The following is a 22,687-nucleotide window of genomic DNA, read 5'->3' as shown; positions in this document are numbered from 1 at the left end:
GAAATTAACTTTTTTAAATCCCGTTAACCCCTCGTGGTAAGCTAAATATGCACGAGTGAGCGGGAATCGAACCCGCATTCCTCGTATCATGAATTCATGACTCGACCACACCTTCACAGCTTCGGCAAGGGCAACGAAACCACATTTAAAAGAAGTTTATTTCTTGATGATTTCTATGTCGTTGATTATAATATTTCACCTGGGTGTTCTAGTTGTTTTTTAATTGATTGCGTGCGTGGAGACCTATTCCCTAACTGGCATGAAAATAAAACAACAGTCAAACGAGTTATTATTTTAATCTTACAAAATATTGGTATTGACTTTTAACTTATTAAATAAACGACTAGAGAGACCATCATCACCAGTAATCCCGGTTGAATTTTCGCGCTCAAATTAGCAATTTCCTCCGCTTGACAGCTGTCAGTTGAGTTTGACAGGCTGCGTTCGAAATTCAACGGAATCCGGCTGTAGGGTTGTGACTTTAAACTATCATCGGTGATTAAATTCTTCGTACTGTTGTGGAATAAGACATCTGGTTGATGATTGAATGGGCCATACATAGAGAAGATGGAGTTATGGAATGGATACTGTTTGCCAAACAGTTGGTCCAGCTTGGTGAATACGTTGACGATTTCTTGGTGGCGCATGGTTGAAATGTTCTTTGAGGCGTATATGTGGCCAATGTTGGCCCAGCTGATGAAGCAGTATTTTGGGTTGTCTTCTGGACACACTGGATTGAGCTGTAGAGGTTCGCTTGCCCATGGTTGTGAGATCAGCTTGGCTGGAAACGAAAAAACACATTTTAAACAGGACAATACTTAGCAGCACTTGTCTGTGTCGAAAGCAACTCAAACTTTTAGCCTAGTCGCAGACCACCGACTTTTAGTTGGCCGATAGTTGGGTCGGGCTCATAGGAGATGTATGAAAGTGCGCACATTAAACCGATTAGGTATCGGCTCATTCTTCATGCAAATTGAAATCGGGCCCAACTATCGGCTAACTAAAAGTCGGTGGACTGTGCCTAGGCTATTATAGGGAGACAAGAAATCTATTAATTATTTTCAGCGCCCAGAACTTTTTAAAAAGTCAAAATTGTTATTACTATGAAGGAAAGTCTGCTTAATATTTTTACTAACCTCTATACGTTTTGTAAGTCTCCATGCTTATAAAAGCAACGTCGGTCTTTCCCTCAACGAGTGCTTTCAGCGCCTGCATTTCCCCACTCAATCCCTCTTCGTAGCAGGTCGTAGTGAAGACTTTGGCTTGCTCAATAACGCTCTGGCTCACTCCTGGAGCGCAGATTTCTTTGAAATACCCTTTGAAATCGCCGCAAGACAATTCTTCTTTGTTTTTCAAGTAGCGTAGAACGGAATGCCAGGCGACGCCATCGTATTCGGGAAAAGCGACTCGTTTCCCGCGCAAATCGGCCATTTTGTTGATGTGTGAATCGGTAAGCACGTTCGCAACAACAGTGTGGGTTTTGTCTACTATTGGCGTGGCTTCGTGTAGAACAGCTGTTAAGTTGTAGTCTCTGTAAAAATAATTGTTTAGTTTAATATATTTTACGACCAAAGATCCTAAACTAGACGAAATATCTTCGTTTCAGCCATAGCACAAAAAAAAGAAGGAGAAATGTTGCATGGCCTTTAAATCCATGTCGATGTCGCTAGAAGAGTAGAAAACAGAAGAAAGAGAACTATCAAACATTATGCTTCACTTTCCCGCCAAAAAGTCTCCAGCGAGTCTCACCCCGCTATCTTACTCTATCGGAATAGAAAAACTGGCTATCTTTACTTAACTGCCGGAACCCAACAATCATCTTCATCGTCATCATCATCATCTCAGCCATAGGACGTCCATAGGCCTGAGGCCTATGGACGTTCTATGGCTTACATAGCTCCCCCAATGCTTTCCATGTTGCCCGGTTGGTAGCGGCCTGCGTTCAGCGCCTTCCTGCTACCTTTATGATGTCGTCGGTCCACCTTGTGGGTGGACGTCCCACGCTGCGTTTTCCGGTACGCGGCCTCCACTCCAGAACCTTGCTGCCCCATCGGCCGTCAATTCAGCGTACTATGTGCCCTGCCCACACACACAACAACTTAACATTATCCATAACCTACCTCTCAGCCTTCATCAGCCAGTTGCTATCCGCAGCCACGATATGAGCGTCGCCGTTGGCCACCGCCTTCATACATTCGCTAGTGCTGTTGGCGATCGCGCACTGGATAGAGGGCGCCACTCCGTACACAGCACCCGCTTCGCTCAGCCACTCGCATTTGTTGCGCTCCAAGTTGGAGGTCGTGCAAAAGGTTATGTGCCTGGAAGGAAAATTTGTTTAATTAATTAATTAATTAAAATTAATTTACTTTCAATAAAGTTTTCTGTGAAAGAGCACTTTTACACGTCCTATTCATTTTAGCCATATCCTCCGTCGGACCAATAAACTTAGTAATTAGGATCTTTTAAGCAAATAATTTGCTTGTGCTGGAAGGAGATTGAAACCGGGCAAGTGCGAGTCAGATAGATGAGACCGGCAGCTTTAGGGGGATGATACTTCCATAGATGTTATCCTAGGCGGGACACATCCAGTCTTGCTGTACCAATATTTTCTTGAAGTTTTGATCACTACTTAAATAAGGTATCATCAAAAGAGCTAGGTATGATGGCGGCTATAGAGGAAAATATTTGGAATTTGAAGCCTAGAAGACCTTTTACCTAGGCGGGATCACACCCAGTCTGGATTACTTTTCCTTAAACCCTCTCGCTTTAGCCAGGTTGTCGGCAAACGAATTTGGTAGAAAAAATCTTACACAAGCGGGGTGTTTCAACCCAGTCTTGCTACAGGTACCTTTGACCCCTGATCAGGTATCAGCAAATCTGTTTGGTGACTTTAGAAAAGTAAGTAGAAGATTATGTCTTCAGAAAAGGTCTTACCTAGGCGGGACGCATCCAGTCTGGCTATAAGCCTCTCTAAACCCTCTCGCCTTGGCCAGGTAGTCAGCCAGCGTGACCGGGGGCTGCAGGGGCTCCGGCTGTGCTGACCGGATCTCCAGCAGAGCCGCTAGGGCTCCGCGCCAGTGCGGGTCGACGGTGACGTCGTTAATGTGTTGATACAGCACTAGACAATAGCTGCTCTAGTTTTAGAAACAGAAGAGTCTTACCTAGACAGGAATTGCCCAGTCTGACTATAAGTACGCCTCTGGAGCCCTTAGCCCTGACCAGATGGTCATCATGTGACACCATTTATAGATCCTCTAGCCCTAGTTATAGGGGTGGTAGAAGTCTTTGTCAAAACGAAAAGTCTTACCTAGGAGGGACGGGTGTGTCTGGCTACAAGCCTCCTTCCAGCCTTCTTCTTCTTCGAATATCTAGATCTTCAAAGATTCTTGTCCATTGTAGCAGGCAGTTCTGACGGCAGCTATAGGAGTGAAAGATACAAGTATTCTAGAAACGAAGAAGTATTTAACCAAGTCTTACCTAGGCGGGACGCATCCAGTCTGGCTATAAGCCTCTCTGAACCCTCTAGCCTTGGCCAGGTAGTCGGCTGGTGTGACCGGAGGCTGCAGAGGCTCCGGCTGTGCCGAGCGGATCTCCAGTAGAGCCGCCAGGGCTCCGCGCCAGTGCGGGTCGACGGTGACGTTGTTGTTGTGGAGAGAGAGCGCCAGGTTGGCTACTGCTTCTGATGCTCGACTGCAGAAATAAAAAGCGGTGAGTGCAAAACACAATATTTTTTCATCACTTTTAAGGCTACACAGTACATGAGATTGCAAATATGGCGTCTGTCACTACTATCTCGTTCTACCTGCAGTTCTACAGGGTCCCCAGTGGCTGGTAAGAGCCGTGCTTACTGTCCCACCCTTATGGATTTTAAAGATTGTACCTGTGATTGTACGGCCAGATAAATGCTCCAATATCTCTGGTAAAATAGAGAGGGTCGTGCTGCTGCAGTGGAGACTATATTGTGATGATGACCTTGCAGCAATTTATTTTTCTGGAGGCTTTTAAGATCTATTTTTCTAACTCTTCAGTGCATCAAAGGTTGTGCATTAACCTGTGATAAAAGTGACCTGTAGTTTATTAGGTCTGATCATCGCTGGTGCGAGCCGAGCTTACCTGAGAGAAGGGGGACTTCTTTAGTGGAGACTAAATGACCTAATGAAGTAGATTCCACGCGGCTTTAGAAACCAGGTATTTCGTTGTACAAGACTTCAGGGTAGTTTTTTTTAAAAGGTCGTTTCAATTTCCACATCGCCCAGTTGGAAGCGACCTGCATTCAGCGCCTTCTTGCTACCTTTATGAGGGGAAGTTTTTGTTTATCAGTGGACGTCCTATGGCTGAAATGACGATGATGATGACTGTGTTACCTCTTGGTGACGATGACGGGTCAGGGTTGCTGCAGTTATTATGTCGTATCGCATCGCGTCGTGTATGTCGTGTTCCGTCGCTCATCTAGGACAATGGGTCGAGTCTGGAAGACTGCAGGGTAGTGTAATGTTTCCTCTTGGCGACGAAGACTCCTACAGTGACCATTCTGATGATGAAAGGATTCCAAATATGGCGCCTTTTGCTCTCCAATCTGTAGGGTAGTTGTAGTGTTACCTCTTGGCCACGATGACGGGCCACGGCCGCTGCAGCCACACGCAAGGCTCCGGCGTTTCCAGCGGCTGGTGAGAGCCGTCGCGGCAGAGGTACGCGTATTTTTCCGCTGGAGGGCGCAGCGACTTGGTGAGGTGAGGGCCTTTGTGGTTGGAGGAGGAGGAGAGCTTACCTTCTCAACTCTTCTAGTCAGCTTAGAGAGAGAGAGAGTGAGAGAGAGAGAGATAGAGAGAGAGAAAGTGAGAGAGAGACAGCAGGCCAAATAGTCCATTTGCCTTTGATATTAGAGAGGTTCGTGCTGCTGCAGTGGAGGCTAAGTGACCTGACGATGATGACTCTGTAGTAATTGGCAAACCCCTGGAGGCTCGCAAGCCGTATTTGTCTAGCTCTACAGTGCATCAAAGGCTGTGGTTAGTAAAAAGTGACCAATAGTTTATGGTCTGTTATCGCCTTCCATCAAGAGGTAAGATGTTTCCCTGTGGTTAAGTTACCTTTTGGCAGTACAGTAGTAAATGACCTGATGATGAATAAAAATGGCGTCTTTCGCTCCTATCTCGTTTCCTGTCTTGTTCTATGAGACTGGAGGCAGTGGCGGCGTAGCATGGGTTGGCACCCGGGGCGGATCACCCCCCCGTCATAAATCCATGGTCTGGTGTCCCCCAGGATTTTGGGGTAACCGATTCGAAGATGGAAGATGATAGTACGAATGAGCTATTTATGATACCTATCATGACAAATCATGACCGTCCGTATCATGCAGATGCGCCAGTGAGTACTAATCTGCGCGACTGTTGTCACCCCCTGATGCTTGGCACCCGGGGCGGACCGCCCCCACCGCCCCCCCCTTACGCCGCTACTGACTGGAGGGTTGTGTAAGGTTACCTCTTGGCCACGATGACGGGCCACGGCCGCTGCAGCCACACGCAAGGCTCCGGCGTTTCCAGCGGCTGGTGAGAGCCGTCGCGGCAGAGGTACGCGTATTTTTCCGCTGGAGGGCGCAGCGACTTGGTGAGATGAGGGCCTTTGTGGTTGGAGGAGGAGGAGAGCTTACCTTCTCAACTCTTCTAGTCAGCTTAGAGAGAGAGTGCGAGAGAGAGAGAGAGATAGAGAGAGAGAAAGTGAGAGAGAGACAGCAGGCCAAATAGTCCATTTGCCTTTGATATTCGAGAGGTTCGTGCTGCTGCAGTGGAGGCTAAGTGACCTGACGATGATGACTCTGTAGTAATTGGCAAACCCCTGGAGGCTCGCAAGCCGTATTTGTCTAGCTCTACAGGGCATCAAAGGCTGTGGTTAGTAAAAAGTGACCAATAGTTTTATGGTCTGTTATCGCCTTCCATCAGGAGGTAAAATGTTTCCCTGTGGTTAAAAGTTACCCTTTGACAGTAGTAAATGACCTGATGATGAATAAAAATGGCGTCTTTCCCTCCTATCTCGTTTCCTGTCTTGTTCTAAGAGACTGGGGGGTTGTGTAAGGTTACCTCTTGGCCACGATGACGGGCCACGGCCGCTGCAGCCACACGCAAGGCTCCGGCGTCTCCAGCGGCTGGTGCGAGCCGTCGCGGCAGAGGTACGCGTATTTCTCCGCTGGAGGACGCAGCGACTTGCCTCTGTGGTTGAGGATCATTCAATTCAATTCTTCCAATGGAGGAGGAGAGCTTGCCGCCTTCCCAACACTTTTAATCAGCGCAGAGGGAGAGAGAGAGAGAGAGACAGCAGACCAAATACTCCATTTGCCTCCGATATTAGACAGTCGCGAAGCAACGCGACCCGACGCGAAAATATCATGTAGGTAGCTGTAAATAATAGTGACCTACGTAGTCGCGTAGGACATAGTATGTCAGTCACGTAAGGTATCGGTCGCATTATGTCGCATAGCCCAGCGTCGCGTCGTGTCGCTTTGTGTTGCGTCGCTCTACGTCGCGTTCCTTCGCTCACCTAGCAACCCGGGTAAGATTCCAAATATGGCGCTGTTCGCTCCTCTCTCGTTCTATCTAGACTGTAGAGAACATCGCGTCGTCTCGCTTCATGACGCGTTCCGTCGCTCATCTAGGAGACCGGCTCCAGTCTAGAAGACTACAGGGTAGTTGTAGTGTTACCTCTTGGCCACGATGACGGGCCACGGCCGCTGCAGCCACACGCAAGGCTCCGGCGTCTCCAGCGGCTGGTGCGAGCCGTCGCGGCAGAGGTACGCGTATTTCTCCGCTGGAGGGCGCAGCGACTTGCCTCTGTGGTTGAGGATCATTCAATTCAATTCTTCCAATGGAGGAGGAGAGCTTGCCGCCTTCCCAACACTTTTAATCAGCGCAGAGGGAGAGATAGAGAGAGAGACAGCAGACCAAATACTCCATTTGCCTCCGATATTAGACAGTCGCGAAGCAACGCGACCCGACGCGAAAATATCATGTAGGTAGCTGTAAATAATAGTGACCTACGTAGTCGCGTAGGACATAGTAGGTACCTATGTCAGTCACGTAAGGTATCGGTCGCATTATGTCGCATAGCGCAGCGTCGCGTCGTGTCGCTTTGTGTTGCGTCGCTCTACGTCGCGTTCCTTCGCTCACCTAGCAAATCTTACCGATTCCAAATATGGCGCTGTTCGCTCCTCTCTCGTTCTATCTAGACTGTAGAGAAGATCGCATAGCGTCACTTCGCGTCGTCTCGCTTCATGACGCGTTCCGTCGCTCATCTAGGAGACCGGCTCCAGTCTAGAAGACTACAGGGTAGTTGTAGTGTTACCTCTTGGCCACGATGACGGGCCACGGCCGCTGCAGCCACACGCAAGGCTCCGGCGTCTCCAGCGGCTGGTGCGAGCCGTCGCGGCAGAGGTACGCGTATTTCTCCGCTGGAGGGCGCAGCGACTTGCCGCGCGGCTCCGATAGCTGGGGAGGAAAATTGAATTGATAAAGGGTGATTTCTTTTATTGGGACGGCTGCGTTCGATCGATGAAGCATCGCTATTCATCGAAATGGAATGAAATTGAATGGAATGGAATGAAATGGAATTTAATACAATGAAATAATACATAAGTGCCACTTGTGGTCTAAACTGAATAAATATTTTTGATTTTGATTAATGGAATGAAGTGGAATGAAGTGGAATATTTTATATTTTATTTTATTTTGTTTGGAAAACATACAGTGAAACAATAATAGATTAACCACTGCTTAAGAAACTATACACCATTTACATGTTTTCGCATATGTGTGTAATGAAGTGGAATGAAGTGGAATGAAGTGGAATGAAGTGGAATGAAGTGGAATGAAGTGGAATGAAGTGGAATGAAGTGGAATGAAGTGGAATGAAGTGGAATGAAAAATAATGAAATGAAATGAAATGGAATGGAATGCAAGGAAATGCAAGGAAATGGAATTAAATGGACTTTTTTACATAGCCTTACCCCGAAGTAAGCCTGGACGTCGACCAGCTCGCCCCACGCCACGTCCCCCACCTCCGCAAGGCAGGCGAGCGCGCCCGAGCTGCCCCAGTAAGGGTCGTTGGCACTGCACGAGGAGGAGCCGCATGCGGCGCATAGCGAGGAGTACTTGCGTTCTGGAATGGTATGGAAGGTGTGAGACTGCTAAAGCCGGGTCTCCAGCGCGTGTTTTGCTCTACACAATCAATAAACATGTCAACATTCGACATTACGTTACTCCGACATTTCTGAATATCGACATGACTTTACTTCGACACTGCACTACTCCGACACAGGATATTCGCCTTTGTCTAAGTAGTGTAGTGTCGAAGTAAAGTCATGTCGATATTCAGTAGTGTCGGAGTTACGTAATGTCGAAGTAACGTTTGTCGGAGTTCAGTTTTTGAGCCGTTGATTGGGCTCAAAAACTGAACTCCGACAAACGTTCCTTCGACATTACGTTACTCCGACATTTCTGAATATCGACATGACTTTACTTCGACACTGCACTACTCCGACACAGGATATTCGCCTTTGTCTAAGTAGTGTAGTGTCGAAGTAAAGTCATGTCGATATTCAGTAGTGTCGGAGTAACGTAATGTCGAAGTAACGTTTGTCGGAGTTCAGTTTTTGAGCCGTTGTTGATTGTGTATAGCAAAACACACACTGAAGACCTGGCTTATGATCATCATCATCGGGGTATTTTCACTCTGACCTCTGAGTTATCAAACTAGTTCAGAACTCAGAGGTCAGAGCAGTCGCCACAGTAAGCAAAAGGGTTGTATGTTCGGTTTCCACCTGTGGCAAATAGACTTTTTAGAGATGCAACTTTTAACGTCAAACATTTTTAATATTATGTTGTACGCAAGTACGCAGTCAGATCTTCGTGAGCTTTCATTATTTCCACTTCTCCTCTCCACGCCACGCCACCGCCGCTGTCAAATTCTCTAGAAAAATTCGTCCGCTCGACACTTCTCCGCCACGGTCTCCGCTTGGTGGAAACCGTGCCTTAGGGTTGTTGAGTCATAAGAGTAGTAGGTAAGTATGATACTCACTAAGCTGTGCGTCTCTGTTCTTGTCCACCACCCAGGCCCCAGCCTTGCAGGAGCTTCCGAAGAAGTCGGCCAAGGCCTTGACCCGGTTCTCAGCTAGCGACAGGTCGTCAAGGCAGTCCCGGGAAAGCACTTGGAACTCCAAATACTGGAAGAAATAACAAATATTTGATGAGGAATCGGTAATGTAATGTCTCTTCATCATATCTCAGCCACAGGACGTCCACTGCTGAACATAGGCTTCCCCCAATGATTTCCAGATTGGCCGATTGGCAGCGGTCTACTGATGGAGTAGACCTTTCCAACCAATCGTTCCCTTCCCTCATCATCATTAATCGATATTTCGCTGACACAAAATTTGCTAATAGACCTGCATCATCAGCAAGTGGTTCAGTCTCCACTGCAGAAATCATTCCTCGATATTTCGCTGACACAAAATATGCTAGTAGACCTGCATCATCATAATCATCAAGTGGTTCAGTCTCTATTACAGAAGTACGCCCATTCTAATTTTTTTATCAAAGGCTTTGGATTACACAGAGGTTTTGGATATACACTTCTCTCTCACGCGCTCAGTGGGCCGAGTGTGAGTTTATATCAAACGTCCTCACTAGTGAGCGCGTTAGAAATTTTTTTCTTGATAAACGTCTCCGCTAGGGGCGCTGTACAATCCGTCATACCTTTAATGTCATTTTTTTACGCACTTACTAGTGACGACATTTGATGTAAACTCACACTAAGCCCCCTGATAATGATGACGATTTCATTCAGGGCTAGTTTCCACCGGCTCTCTCACGCGCCGTTTTCCGGTGCTTTTTCCACGTGCCTCACACAACCGAAAGCTACTTTCATCACCTCCTTTCGTCTCCACTCCTCTTCGCTTTGTTGGAAACCAGGTTTCAGGCTACCCGTTTACGGTGGCTCCTAGTAGTCCTAGTTTATGACCACTTACCGCAGAAAGAGTGAAACTAAGCGGCCTCAGATCGTCCACACCAGATCCAGGGTGGCATAGGGTCCTGTTCTTCAGGAGGGCTCGGACAGGCATGGGCTCGTCAGACAGAATCCGGCGGTTGACCACAGCCACCACCGAACGTTCGAAGGGCTCTGTGAGAAGGAGAAGACATCGTGATGAGGTATAGCACAAAAAAAGGTCTAATGCACGAAAAATCACAAAGATATCAGATTCTGCCGCAGATATATGCCTGTATCCTGTATCCGAAGAATAGCTGTATGCGGAGATCTGCAGGAAAACCAAAGTGACCGACATAGCCCGCAGAATTGTTAAAATCAAGTGGCAGTGGGCGAGGCACATTGTTCGTAGAGCTGATGACCGCTGGGGCAGAAAAGTTCTCGAGTGGCGACCACGGGCCGCAAGACGTGTGGGTAGCCCCCCCACTAGATGGACCGACGATCTGGTAAAGGTCGCGGGAAGTACCTGAATGAGGGCAGTACAGGACCGGTCTTTAGAAATCATTGGGGAAGCCTTTATTCAGCAGTGGATGTCCTTTGGCCCGTGGCAAATTCTGGGCCCTATGGCCCTTGGCGTATCTAGGGTTATTTTCAGGGGTGCCCCGGGGCCATCGCGCCCTAAAGCAACGTGAGGAGGGAACGGACGATCAGCCTCTTGGGCCGGAGCCCCCTCAGGCCGGGGGTCCGTGGCATTTTGCCAGCCCTGCCATCCTATAGTTACGCCACTGCCTATGGCTGAAATGATGAAGATTGTCTTACTGGATCGATACCGCAGCTCGTTAGTGACCAGCACGTCGACGCCTGCCCACTGCGCCGCGATGAGGTCCTCAGGGCTGAAGGCGCCGAAGTCGACGGTGCCTTTGTTGATGCGACGAAGACAGTCCAGGCTGGAACACACCAGATATTCCAATTAAAGGTATACGTCCAAGATGGGCTGCAGACTGCAACCGCAGGCGACACTGAGGCTAGAGGCTGCGGTTCACCGCAATTATTACCTACATAGTTTCAAAGAAAACGTGGTGGCCATCTTTATTTATATTAGCTTTAAATTTGAAAAGAAGACAACACAACAACAGACTGAGAGAATTAATTTCGTTGCGGGTCCAATGACAGATACCTACTTCTCGGGACTAAATTGGCTTTCAGACCTTTCGCTTGCCGGCTAGAAGGGACTCTAAATGCTAAGAAATTTTAATAACGTGGAATAATTACATATAATTTCGGGTGAAGCTTGCTTACACCTTCGGCTAGATCATCTCTTTCCATTAAAGTTCAAGAGTCTTTCATCAGTTAAAGAGATGCATGCCAAGAGCTTCCTTGTTGTAGTTAAAAAAGTGACGCAAATCTGTCCTTTTTAATGTAACTGGCGAACCCTTAGAGGTTCATGAACCCCAGTTTGTCAAACTAGTGTCAAAGGTCTCACCGGTCAGTCCCCAGCACGCACTCGACGCCAGACGACTCCTTGTCCAGTACGGGACAGTTTTTCAACGTCCTCTTGTACGACCCTCGGCCTTCCACCACGCACAGCCGTACTGGAACAAAAAGACAGTGTTAAACCATTTTTATATTATAATGTTGGATTGAAGCCGTATGGTTCTGGCTTAGTAGACTCTTCTCGTGGATGTCGTCGTAATAGGCGACTAAGGGGTAAATAAATGATCAAATAAGGGGTAAATACAGTGTGAGTCACGTTAAAGTGTACATATGAAAATAGATGAAACTAGACCTATTTTTATCGACAAAAAAGAGGTCAAAAAATTTTTGAGATTTTTTTTTAATTTTTTATAGAATTTTTTTTTTTCCAATTACTTATTGTAAAGAAAACGTAATAACTTTTAAACTAAGCGGTATATCCTGATAAAATAAAAACAATAATAATGCTAAATAACAGGCGATACTAAAAAAATACATAAAATACACAAAAAATGCCAAAAAATAATAAAAAATGATACTTTTTGAAAAAAATCTGCTTTAAAATTCGTGTTTTTTTGGTTATTTTATAAATTTCTCCAAAAAATGCCCCTATAACAGGTGGTTTTTATTACTTTTTATTATTCTCTATCGTATTATCTTTGTAAAACCAAAAATCGCATGTCTCTATCCCTATCACAACATTTGCTATGAACGTTTGAACAAAGGCCTGCCACAACATTATTCTCCGCTACAGGTAGAGACAATTTTAATTTTAACTAAAATGCTTATTTTACTTCGAAATCTTTTGTTTTTATATGAAATCTAACTTGTCTTTATCAAAATTACAAATCTAGAGCCATTTTCAGTTTCGTTGATAACGAAACTTTGAATGGCGCGCCCGGAGAGGCTTAGTTCAAACGATCATTGCAAACGTTGTGATAGGGATAGAGACATGCGATTTTTGGTTTTACAAAGGTAATACGATAGAGAATAGTACAAAGTAATAAAAACAACCGGTTATAGGGGCATTTTTTGGAGAAATTTATTAAATAACCAAAAAAACACGAATTTTAAAGCAGATTTTTTTCAAAAAGTATCATTTTTTATTATTTGTTGTCCTTTTTTGTGTATTTTATGTATTTTTTTAGTATCGCCTGTTATTTAGCATTATTACTGTTTTTATTTTATCAGGATCTACCGCTTAGTTTAAAAGTTATTACGTTTTCTTTACAATAAGTAATTGGAAGAAAAAAAATTCTATAAAAAATTAAAAAAAATCTCAAAAATTTTTTGACCTCTTTTTTGTCGATAAAAATAGATCTAGTTTCATCTATTTTCATATGTACACTTTAACGTGACTCACACTGTATATAAATGAAAACAGATCATTCCCTTCTATGATCTGAGGTGGGGAGTGTCTGTGTAGGCCAAATGCTTTTGCCTCTGGTAAAGAGAGGGCCATGCTCCTGCCATGAAAACTAAGACCTGGTTTGACTGGTTTCTTTCTGAATTGAGATTTTAGGCTTGGGTGTGCTCATCTTATAATCAACTATGAATTTATTAATCATTTTCACCCCTGAGTAGATAGAAAAGCCCGCTTAAGTTACAAATCTCATTCCAGAAACTGGGCTTAAAATGACCAGTGATGATAATGATGATGAAAGTAAAGTTATTCGCAGCAGGATGCAGTTAATAAAATTATAATTAAACATCACTAATTATGCCTTAATTAATTAACAAGGCTCATACTGATGCATTTTTCCAGAAATCAGCGAGCGAAACATTCGTACATTTTACGTTAATTTTGTATCCATGAACTCTAAAGGTCACCATTCCTTTCAAAAGTTATAATAAATATGACTCATTTTGTTTTTAATAGCACTAATTTGTTTCTCTATTGTTTGTTTGGCATCAACAAATAGTGCGCCCACGTATGGCGGTCTTGACCTAAAATCTTTTTCCTTTTCAAACATATTTAAACCAACTTTAATCAGCATAAAATGCACCTAAAATTAAAGTCAAAATCAAAGAACAGAGGAGCTGCAACTCATTTGACTCGAAAAATATTGAAGGAAAGACAGAAAGAAAAAATATTTATTTAGGTAGTGAACGAATTTTCATGCGATCTTCAAAATATATGGCCATAACTGACGGAAATTCACACGGGCGACGCCGAGGGCAAAAAGTAGTTTACAACAATCAAATAAAGAAGTGGGGCCCGATTCTCATTATTATTTTATGAATGTCATTGCGCAAAATTATTACCCAAAAACTTTATTCAAGATCCGACCGAGACACCGAGACGACCTACCGGTCGACCTCGGTTTGTTTCGGAATTCATCGGCAGCGCTCGGCTCCGCGATTTTCCCGCCTTTTTGACATGGCTGCGTCTTTTTGGCGGGAAAGTGACATGCTATGGTTGACAGTTTTTATTTTATTTTCAAAAACTTTTGTTTGTTCAACAAATGCACACAAATGGACCTGTTTTTTGTAACCCACGGTGTCGTAATGAAAAAAAAAGATGAGTGACGTCATTGGGAATCCTCGGACCGTATGTATGACGCAAGTCCTTTTACTTTTGAGTGGTTAGTAGCACCCATTTGGAAAATCCATTACGTAGGTAGGTACGAGGTGCCGAATGCAAGAAAACACAAACCACCTCAAAATCGAGGAAAAATATGCCAAAATTAAAGCTGAAGAATTTGTTTGTTACTTTTATTTAACTATAGGTACGCGCTAATCATAGGAACTAACTAAGTACTGGTTCGATTTGAAAAAAATATTTTGTGTTGGATAGCCCATTTATCGAGGAAGGCTTGAGACTATTTAACATCACCCTACAGCCAATAGGGGCGAATCAATAAATAAAAATGTTTCAAAAACGAAAAATATTCAAACTATTTTCATGCATCACGGGTACAGCTACTTAGTTACTAATTTGAGGATGATGATAATAATATACTTATGAGGTATGATAATTGCAGAACAATAATAGATTTCTTAGGTAGCTACTACGAGGAAAACCTGGTAAATCATAAGAACCAATATTGATATATTGAGGACAACCAGAACGAGGCAATAAACATACATACTTATTAATTTTCCGTGAAGTTATAATATTTTAAACAGAATAATACCTAGTTATGTTATTTTATTGAACATATTTTTACACTAACGTTAATAAAGTTGGACAGGCTCAAATCAGCCTGATGTGAAACTAAAATACTTTACAGTTAATAAAATTAATTATCAAAGTCGCTGACATAGCCCTACGGATCACCGAGTTAGCAAGCTGAAGTGGCAATGGGCAGGGCACATAATAATATTAACTACGCAGAACTGACAGCCGATGGGGCAGCAAGGTTCTGGAGTGGAGGCCGCGTACCGGAAAACACAGCGTAGGACGTCCACCCACAAGGTGGTGGTGGACAACTTCATAAAGGTAGCGGGAGGGCGCTGGATGCAGGCCGCCACCAACCGATCATTATGGAAATCCGGAGGCCTATGTTCAGCAGTGAACGTCCTACGGTTAAAATGATGAAAATTTATGAATACGTTGTTACTTTTTGCACAATAGATATAGTTAGCATCTCTCTCTCTCTAGTAATCACTACTTTTCCCGCGTGGGTTCCACCACATTTTCCCACCACTGCAACTCCTGTGTAGCCAGGATCTACGGCTTGGCCTCCCATGAAATCCAACCAGTGAAGGTTGAGTAAGTAGTCCCGAGGATAGCTGTCTTGGAACCCGCAACGAATTTAATCAGAAGAATATAGGAGGAGTTCCCGTGGATCCATAAAAGGCCATTAATGGATAAATTATATGCGAATAAGGCCTCCCCAACCCGTCTGGCCAGCGTGGGGAGTGTAAGTAAGCCAAACTTCATTTGGCTCTGGTAAATTAGAGAGGGTCGTTCTCTTGCAGTGGAAAGTAAATGACCTGATTGGATCATCTATTTGTTCCACCAAATAAATATTTGATCAAATAAGTATATGAATACAATGTATATTGTGATGTATGTATTTATAACTTAACGTTACCTTAGAGACAATTTAACCAAGGTTACTTGGCGGAAAACCTCAGACATAGCATATTGTTCAGTCAAATTGCATAAATAGATCTTATGCATAAAATCCCAGTGCGTAATTAAAGGATAATTAATTAATAAATACCATGAAAACTAAAGTAGTGTACCTACTTTATACTATTAAACTGAGCAAATATAGCCCAACGGTATAACCATGAAGCTAAAGATAAAAATGGAGGGCAGAGTTGGAACAAAAACTTGAGTCAAATACCTACTTATATCTATCTCGCTCTCTGCGGCCCTACCTCTCTTTTTAGTGTGAACTGTAGTATTGCTATCTTCTGATTTAAATCTCCTTGTAAATTCTTCGAAATAGCCAATTCACTAACCAAATCAGAAGTTAAACAAATAAATAATTAATATTTGAAACTAAGATTTCCTAGTTAAATAAAAAATCACAAAATTGTCGGCCATTTAGGCTTAATGTGTTGGCGAATCAGGGAATTACAATCCCAATTCCTGGGTATTTGGTACCATGTGGCAACATCGGCCCAATCCGGCCCATCATGGCGGTTGTTTACTATTTTGTTTATTAAGCAGTTAATTTCGTTTGAGATTGTTTACAGGAAATAATCATTGTTTTATCACAAGAATTGGTGCAAAATTTTGTAGTGCGTGGTTGCGGTAGTACGTGGTGTCCTAGAAGTGACATAAGATTCCACGCGTAAGTGTTTATTTCGTGATTTCCGACATTGGATCATTGTAAACATTTTTCACATTTTTTACAGTAATTTCTTCCTAAAACGTTTTACCAGTAATTACACTTATCATTTTTAATGATACCTATGTCAAGAAATAAAGATTTTACATTGGTTTCATTGAATTTGAGCAATTTTATATTTTTTGTTTATTTAGAAAGAGCGAGTCTGCCCACAGAGAGCGAGATAGTGATACTTAATTTGTGCTTCAAGTAGGTATTCGGAGTGTGGCCTCCATTTTTATCTGTAGCTTCATGGGTATAACCCTACTTTTGAACTCTGGCTTAAATTGTCATTTTAGTATGGAAATGTCATTTCAATCGAGGGTTCATCCTAGGTGTAACTTTTTATTAATAAGGGGGAAAGAGAGAATTTCCCCAACTAAGTAATTGTAAAATTTAATTTTGTTGCAATATTATTTTTTTTGCCATCGGATGTCGTTTCAGATTCGATTAACGCGGGCTCGATCCCTGCGCAGCTGGACAATTTATGGTGAACCCACACAAGCATAATATTTTAGCTTCGTTCGTTCGTGGCACCCAAATGACGTTCACTGCTGGACAATACCCCCAAGCATTTCCACAACGACTGTGCTGCCGAATCCAGGCACTTCCCGCGATATTTTAGCTTACCACGAAGGATTATTTTAATTGACAAATTACTTAAAAAAAACAATGTTTGCATAAGTATTTTATTCCAATTTGCCTTTTACGACATCCACAGGAAAAAATGTATTTGATTACAAAACAACATAAGTGATAAGCAAAACCAGTTCGACTCGTATCAGTCAAAGTTTCGGTTCAAACGATTGTTTAGTTAATGAAGTAATAATTAAATTAATTAATTTATTAATTAAGTTAATTGATAATAACGGGATAAAAATTCGAGTAAATTACCTAAAAATTAAAATTTAATTATTTTACTTAGGTGATACGCCAACCGCCTCTGTGGTCCAGTAGTAAGACCACCTGCTTCAGGCCCAGAGGTCCGGGGTTAGATTCCCAGTAGGGCAGATTTTTCTGTTTGGTTTTAAAGGTAGGGCTTGCTCGAAGTCCGCCTAACCGTTCAATTTAGGTCAGTTTAATACAATAGGCGGACTTAATATATATCTCTCTCTCTCTCTCTCTCTCTCAGCATTATGTAAGAGTTGGAAGAGTGAAATAAAAATATCAATAACAGTTTAAACGCAATTTAATTTTCATAGACGCATTCACCAAAAACTATCTAACTGCCACCATCTTAGCTAAGTCTGTCGCCATAACTAGAGATGAGACGTATTTACTAGAACAGATCCACACACTAGGTATTTTACAGTACTAAGTGGCACCTATTCCAATTTTTAAAATACTTGATCCACCTAGTATTTTTTAAATTACACGATTTCCGACCCTACCATCAAAGTAATAGAGGTTATTATTGCATAATCCGTAGTCGTCCACCTAGTATTTTTTAAATTACACGATTTCCGACCCTACCATCAAAGTAATAGAGGTTATTATTGCATAATCCGTAGTCGTGTATTACGCGCACCGCGTATTTCTCGCTAAGCTTATGTGCGAACGTAGAGATTCACTCCGTCTCTGTCTGACAAACAAATTTGAGCGCAGGCAGGTGTGAGATAGGAATAGCCTGTTGAAGTATGAAGGGAGGATATCAATAAATCAACAGCCAGCAAAAACATTATTATTCAATTTCAAATTGCATTATTAATACTACGGTTGTATCTTTTCAAAGAAAATTGTATTTTAAAGTCATAATACGTGGATTAGTCCGCACTAGTCGCGTCAAGTATGGTAAATTACTACGTACTAGGTGGAATAGGTATTTGGATCAAGTATTAATAAATACTTGGAATAGGTGCACCTAGTATCAAATTTACCTAGTATAACCCATCTCTAGCCATAACAACAATAACTGGCTAAAGCAAGTTCCTCTGTGGTTGAGGATTCTGGGTGAAGCTCGCTTCCATCTTCGGCCTGATCATCACTTACCATCAGGTGAGATGCAGGCCAAGAGCTTCCTCGTTGCGGATAAAAAATACTTCGCAAGTAAGATGATGGTGCGTTTAACAACTCCACAACAGCTCTATATAAAAATTAATGGAACGTAGCTTAATTAAATTTGATTTACTATTTTCCTTGGTTAAGTTACTTGGTAACTTGACGACACATTGCCAGCTACTTACTGATTATTTTTATTACCTATTCCGTAAAATTGTAATTCGTAATGCATTTCAATCTGTAGCGCATTTTCTCAAAAGATGTAGAGACCTATATTAGGTTTAAAAATCCATTTAGTAGGTACATAATGTAGGTAATTTTAGAATAAAAACCAGCATTTTACAAGGCCTAATATTGCATTTGCATGAAAAAAAAAGACGAGAGTGACATTTATTTTTAGCGGGAAAAATTGGGTCTTTTAGTAGGGACTGGTTCGATAAGTTTTTTTTATAAAATATTTTTCTGTGATTTAACTCGGTTTTTTTAATTAGGTACCTTTACCACAGCCTTTACTCTAATATTAGGGTTGTTATAGTACTTGATCATAATATTATGTAGTAATTTTAACAATATTATTACATTATTAAAAATATTATCATGTTTTATTTTTTGGGTTTCATTGAATAATTCTATTTTGGAACCGTAACAACCACATTAACAACATTGTATGAGTAAGTTACCTAATTAAAATCTCATTACAAAACCACTACTCATAGAAACGTCACTATAAATTTTAATGATCAAGTTTTGTAGTGATCGTACAGTTGTTTCTGAACTATTGTGATCAAAATCACTTTAAAATCCCATAGTTTTCCGTCATAGATTGCAATTATTGTAAATTGGGCATGTTTTTACTGATCTATTACATCTAAAACCTGTTTGAGTTTTTGTGGTGTTTAAAATGGCAAACAAAACTAGTACTCCTCAAAAATAGCTAGGGTTGCCACTTTTTTACAGACGACGGCACGTCAAACTAAACACGGTAGCTTCTTAGACATTTTCTAAGGCTGGGTTGCACCATCTTACTTTAACTTTAACAAACGTTGAAAATCTGTCAAACTGCATACAAAAAACACCGGTTATCGCTAGAGTTACGGTCAAAGTTAGGTGGTGCAAGAAGTAATTAATTTTGTCTCAAAAATGTTGGTAAATAATACCTACTTGTATTTGGTTCCCAAGAGTCTATTTAGTTCTTCATCGCCAGGTCATTTAGTCTCCACTGTAGTAGGAGTATGACCCTCTCCAATCACCAAAAGTAAGTGGAGGATTTGGCCGACACAAACCACCCTGGCCAGAATATTTAGACTAATTATACACTGGATCCATGTTTGTAGGCTGTATGTTTGCAATAATAAAGCAACTTCTAGTCATAGATGTAATAAATATTGTGCGACAGACACGTACAACTACAAAATCCATCAATCTATCAAGTTCATAAGGTAGTACAAACTACAAACAAAGGCTTCGTTGAATTGAGAGCTTTTTTACTTTCAAATGATCGCTGAGTCATTGGTCTGGAGACAATTTTATTCATTCATTTTGTATTGTGTGCGGTAAAGTATAGTCAGTGACAAAATTGTGAAACTGTTAATTTATAAGGCAAACGATACTGACAGCTCAAACCACTGAACAGAGTGCGCTAAAAGAGACGCAGATATTTAGCAGCTACATATTATGACAGGGCATCCTCCATCCAAGAAGGATATTCCAAAATTACTTAACCCCTTAAGCACACATTCTTCACACACAAATAACATCCTTCGCAAACATCATTGCTTAAAATCTTACAAAAACCTCAGTCTGCTATCCAGACTCCACTAGACTGCTTAGTGCATTAGCTGACTACTTAGATAAGAGATTCTATTGATGCCTGACAAGCCATCCCTCTCAATAGAGCTCAGTAGCTTTGGTGGAAAAGCAGCCTTACGGTTAGAATAATGCACATCGCTAACTAAATAAGTAATTACCTGTCTAAGTCTATCATACCAATGTCTGTTGGAGCGGAGTATACTTTAGCAGATAACATAATAAGCTTGGCCAGAGTTGGCAACCCTGACTGAGGTTGCGCGGTCGTGCCCAAGGTCGGGCGACCGGATTATGTACGTTTAGGGTTCCGTTGTTTCACTATGTTATGATCCATAACATAACGCCAAGAAGTCTGTCAGAGCGCAGTTTAGTCATTAGGTACTTTTGGTTGCTAAATAGCATGACCACTACAAAGTTGAAAAAAATAATAAAGTGTTTTTACTAGCCTTGTACGAAAAACGAGGAAGATGTTTGTCATCTAAATACTTTGATGGAACCCTAAAATGAGCGTAGTCCGATACGCGTTTGTCTTATTTTTTTAGATTTTTTCTGAATACTCCCACGGTACTGATGATGCATAAAGATTAGATTTCAAATTAAATTCAAATTATTTAATTTGAAATCGATATCAGGAAAAGGTTACTTAGGTAGTTACTACCGTTTTCAAACTAACTAAACTAACCAGAACAGAGTCGAACCAGGGAATCGAGCCCGGAACTCAAGGGTAAATTAATGTAGCGACCCCTTCCAGTGACTTTAAAGCTTTAAAACAAAATGACACCATGATAACAGCATTTTTGTGTTCCGACAGTTGGAGGTAAGATAGCCAGTTCCTCTATGGTTGAGAATTTCGGGAGAAGTAGGTACCTAGTCGGCCTGATCATCACTGTCCATCAAACACGGTGAGATGCAGACCAAGAGCACCGTACCAAGAGCTTCCTCGTTAAAGATAAAATTCAACAACATTCTGAACAAAGAATCATAGTATTTCAGTCAGTCTATAACCTACGTATGGGAATTTCCATACAAGGTGAAGTACTTTAGCAGGAAAGTTGCAACAGAACGGTGACTCAAGAATCAACACTTTGTTGAGGAAGTTTATTCTGAAATTGCGGTAAACCAACATTCAGAAATGATTTTCCAGATTTCTTAGAATTTTACGAAATAATTAATGCCGCTTGTCAAAAAAATAGGTAAAAGTAGCTTTTTCCCGCGAGATCACGCGCGTGAATTTTCGGTCTGTCATAGAAATTCTATCGCACATCCTATCAGAATTCGGGATCTAATCCTGGATTTCGGGATTAATTAAACAACCTTAGGTTTTCCCGGGGTCTCAAACCTTCTAGTACCTAGTAAGAACTTCATCGAAATCGGTTCAGTCTAAAAATTGTAAAAACTAGACAAATTAATAACTTTCGCAATTAACATTTCATAAAATATTATAGTATGGAATATGGATAAATAAAACTCTTATTTTTTTTCATAAGGCCTCAAATAAAGAATAGTGCGTTCGTTTTTTCCACCTTGATTCTACAAAATGAAATGTGCAAAAAACATGACGTCCGTGTTGCATAAAAAGCGCGGAAATGTTCTATAGTTAGTATCAATTTTGTACCTATCTTGATCATTATCAATGCATTAGTGCCGAAATGGTATAAAAACTAAAAATAGCTAATTATGTAGAGGTAAATATAAAAATACGTAGATTTCATGAAGGTTTTTGAATAAAAACGTTTTTTGCTTAATTTTTTTAGTAAATATTTTTAATTTTTCTAATTATAAAACCCTATCTTATTATAATAAAATAATAATTGGGAAAAAATACTTACGGTTACCATTCGTACCGGACCCGGTTCCTTGCAGCAGGGCATTATTTATAAACGAAAACAAAAACAAAATCACAGCCACTTTTTGCATTTTGAAAAAAATTAATTAAATGCCCTATAAAAATACCTAATTATTCCCGCGAAATTAAACGTCACTTTTTTTTATTAAACTATTTTTTGCGTAATGGCATCATAACTATACAGCCGCAGTCTTCGACCACGTCTTGCAAAAGTATGGCACTGGCGCGCACTAAACTTGATGTAAGCCTTAACATTTGTTTTTTCGAACTTAATAATATTACCCAACCGGTTTTAAAGGTTGCGATCATCAATATACATTATATTGAAGATGCATACGACTCGTTTCGCTGGACATTAATTTGGTTGTGTAACGTTTTGGCGGTTTGAGCCCTATTAAAATTAATGACGTAGGTGTAGTTATTGAAATATCATTGGCATTGGTTTCCTTGAAGTAGCTTTACTCACTATTAGAATAAGTTTATTTCAGTCAAGTGATAACATTAAAAACGAAGCCTGGGGTTTCCAGTTTATTTCCTGAAATATCAAATATTTAAGTAGTTATAAATAGGAAATTGATGACCGGCGTCCGTGAAACATAGCTGTTGTCTCTACATACCTATTATAGGTTGTTGCGTTGGATTTTAACATACAACTAACTAGGATACCACAGTTTTAAGCTTGCTGTTGTCTCATCCATAAGTGCCTAACCGGGAAACAAAACTTATGTAAACCACCGAGACAAAGTTTAACTTTGGTTAAGGCCAGTTTTGCGTGGACTTTTATCTTAACGAAATCAAGAATATTTAC

General features: G+C 41.5%; 1 protein-coding gene across 1 annotated transcript; it reads right to left on the bottom strand.

Moving 5' to 3' along the window:
- Nucleotides 1-280: 280 nt before the first annotated feature.
- On the bottom strand, nt 281-22,222 carry LOC135085927 (transferrin-like). Its single transcript, XM_063980711.1, has 15 exons — nt 21,863-22,222; nt 11,453-11,561; nt 10,789-10,916; nt 10,013-10,164; nt 9,064-9,208; nt 7,994-8,145; nt 7,333-7,475; nt 6,693-6,821; nt 6,075-6,203; nt 5,479-5,543; nt 4,600-4,738; nt 3,478-3,690; nt 2,121-2,318; nt 1,137-1,531; nt 281-781 (listed from the first exon to the last, which is right to left on the bottom strand). The coding sequence occupies exons 1-15, from the start codon at nt 21,948-21,950 to the stop codon at nt 324-326; spliced, it is 2,643 nt and encodes an 880-aa protein (XP_063836781.1). The 5' UTR covers nt 21,951-22,222; the 3' UTR covers nt 281-323.
- Between the last annotated feature and the right edge of the window lie 465 nt (nt 22,223-22,687).

This window comes from Ostrinia nubilalis, chromosome 30 (assembly GCF_963855985.1).
Source record: "Ostrinia nubilalis chromosome 30, ilOstNubi1.1, whole genome shotgun sequence".
NCBI classification, from domain to species: domain Eukaryota; kingdom Metazoa; phylum Arthropoda; class Insecta; order Lepidoptera; family Crambidae; genus Ostrinia; species Ostrinia nubilalis.
Note: the sequence above shows the minus strand (reverse complement) of the source record. Positions and strands in the feature narration are given on the sequence as shown.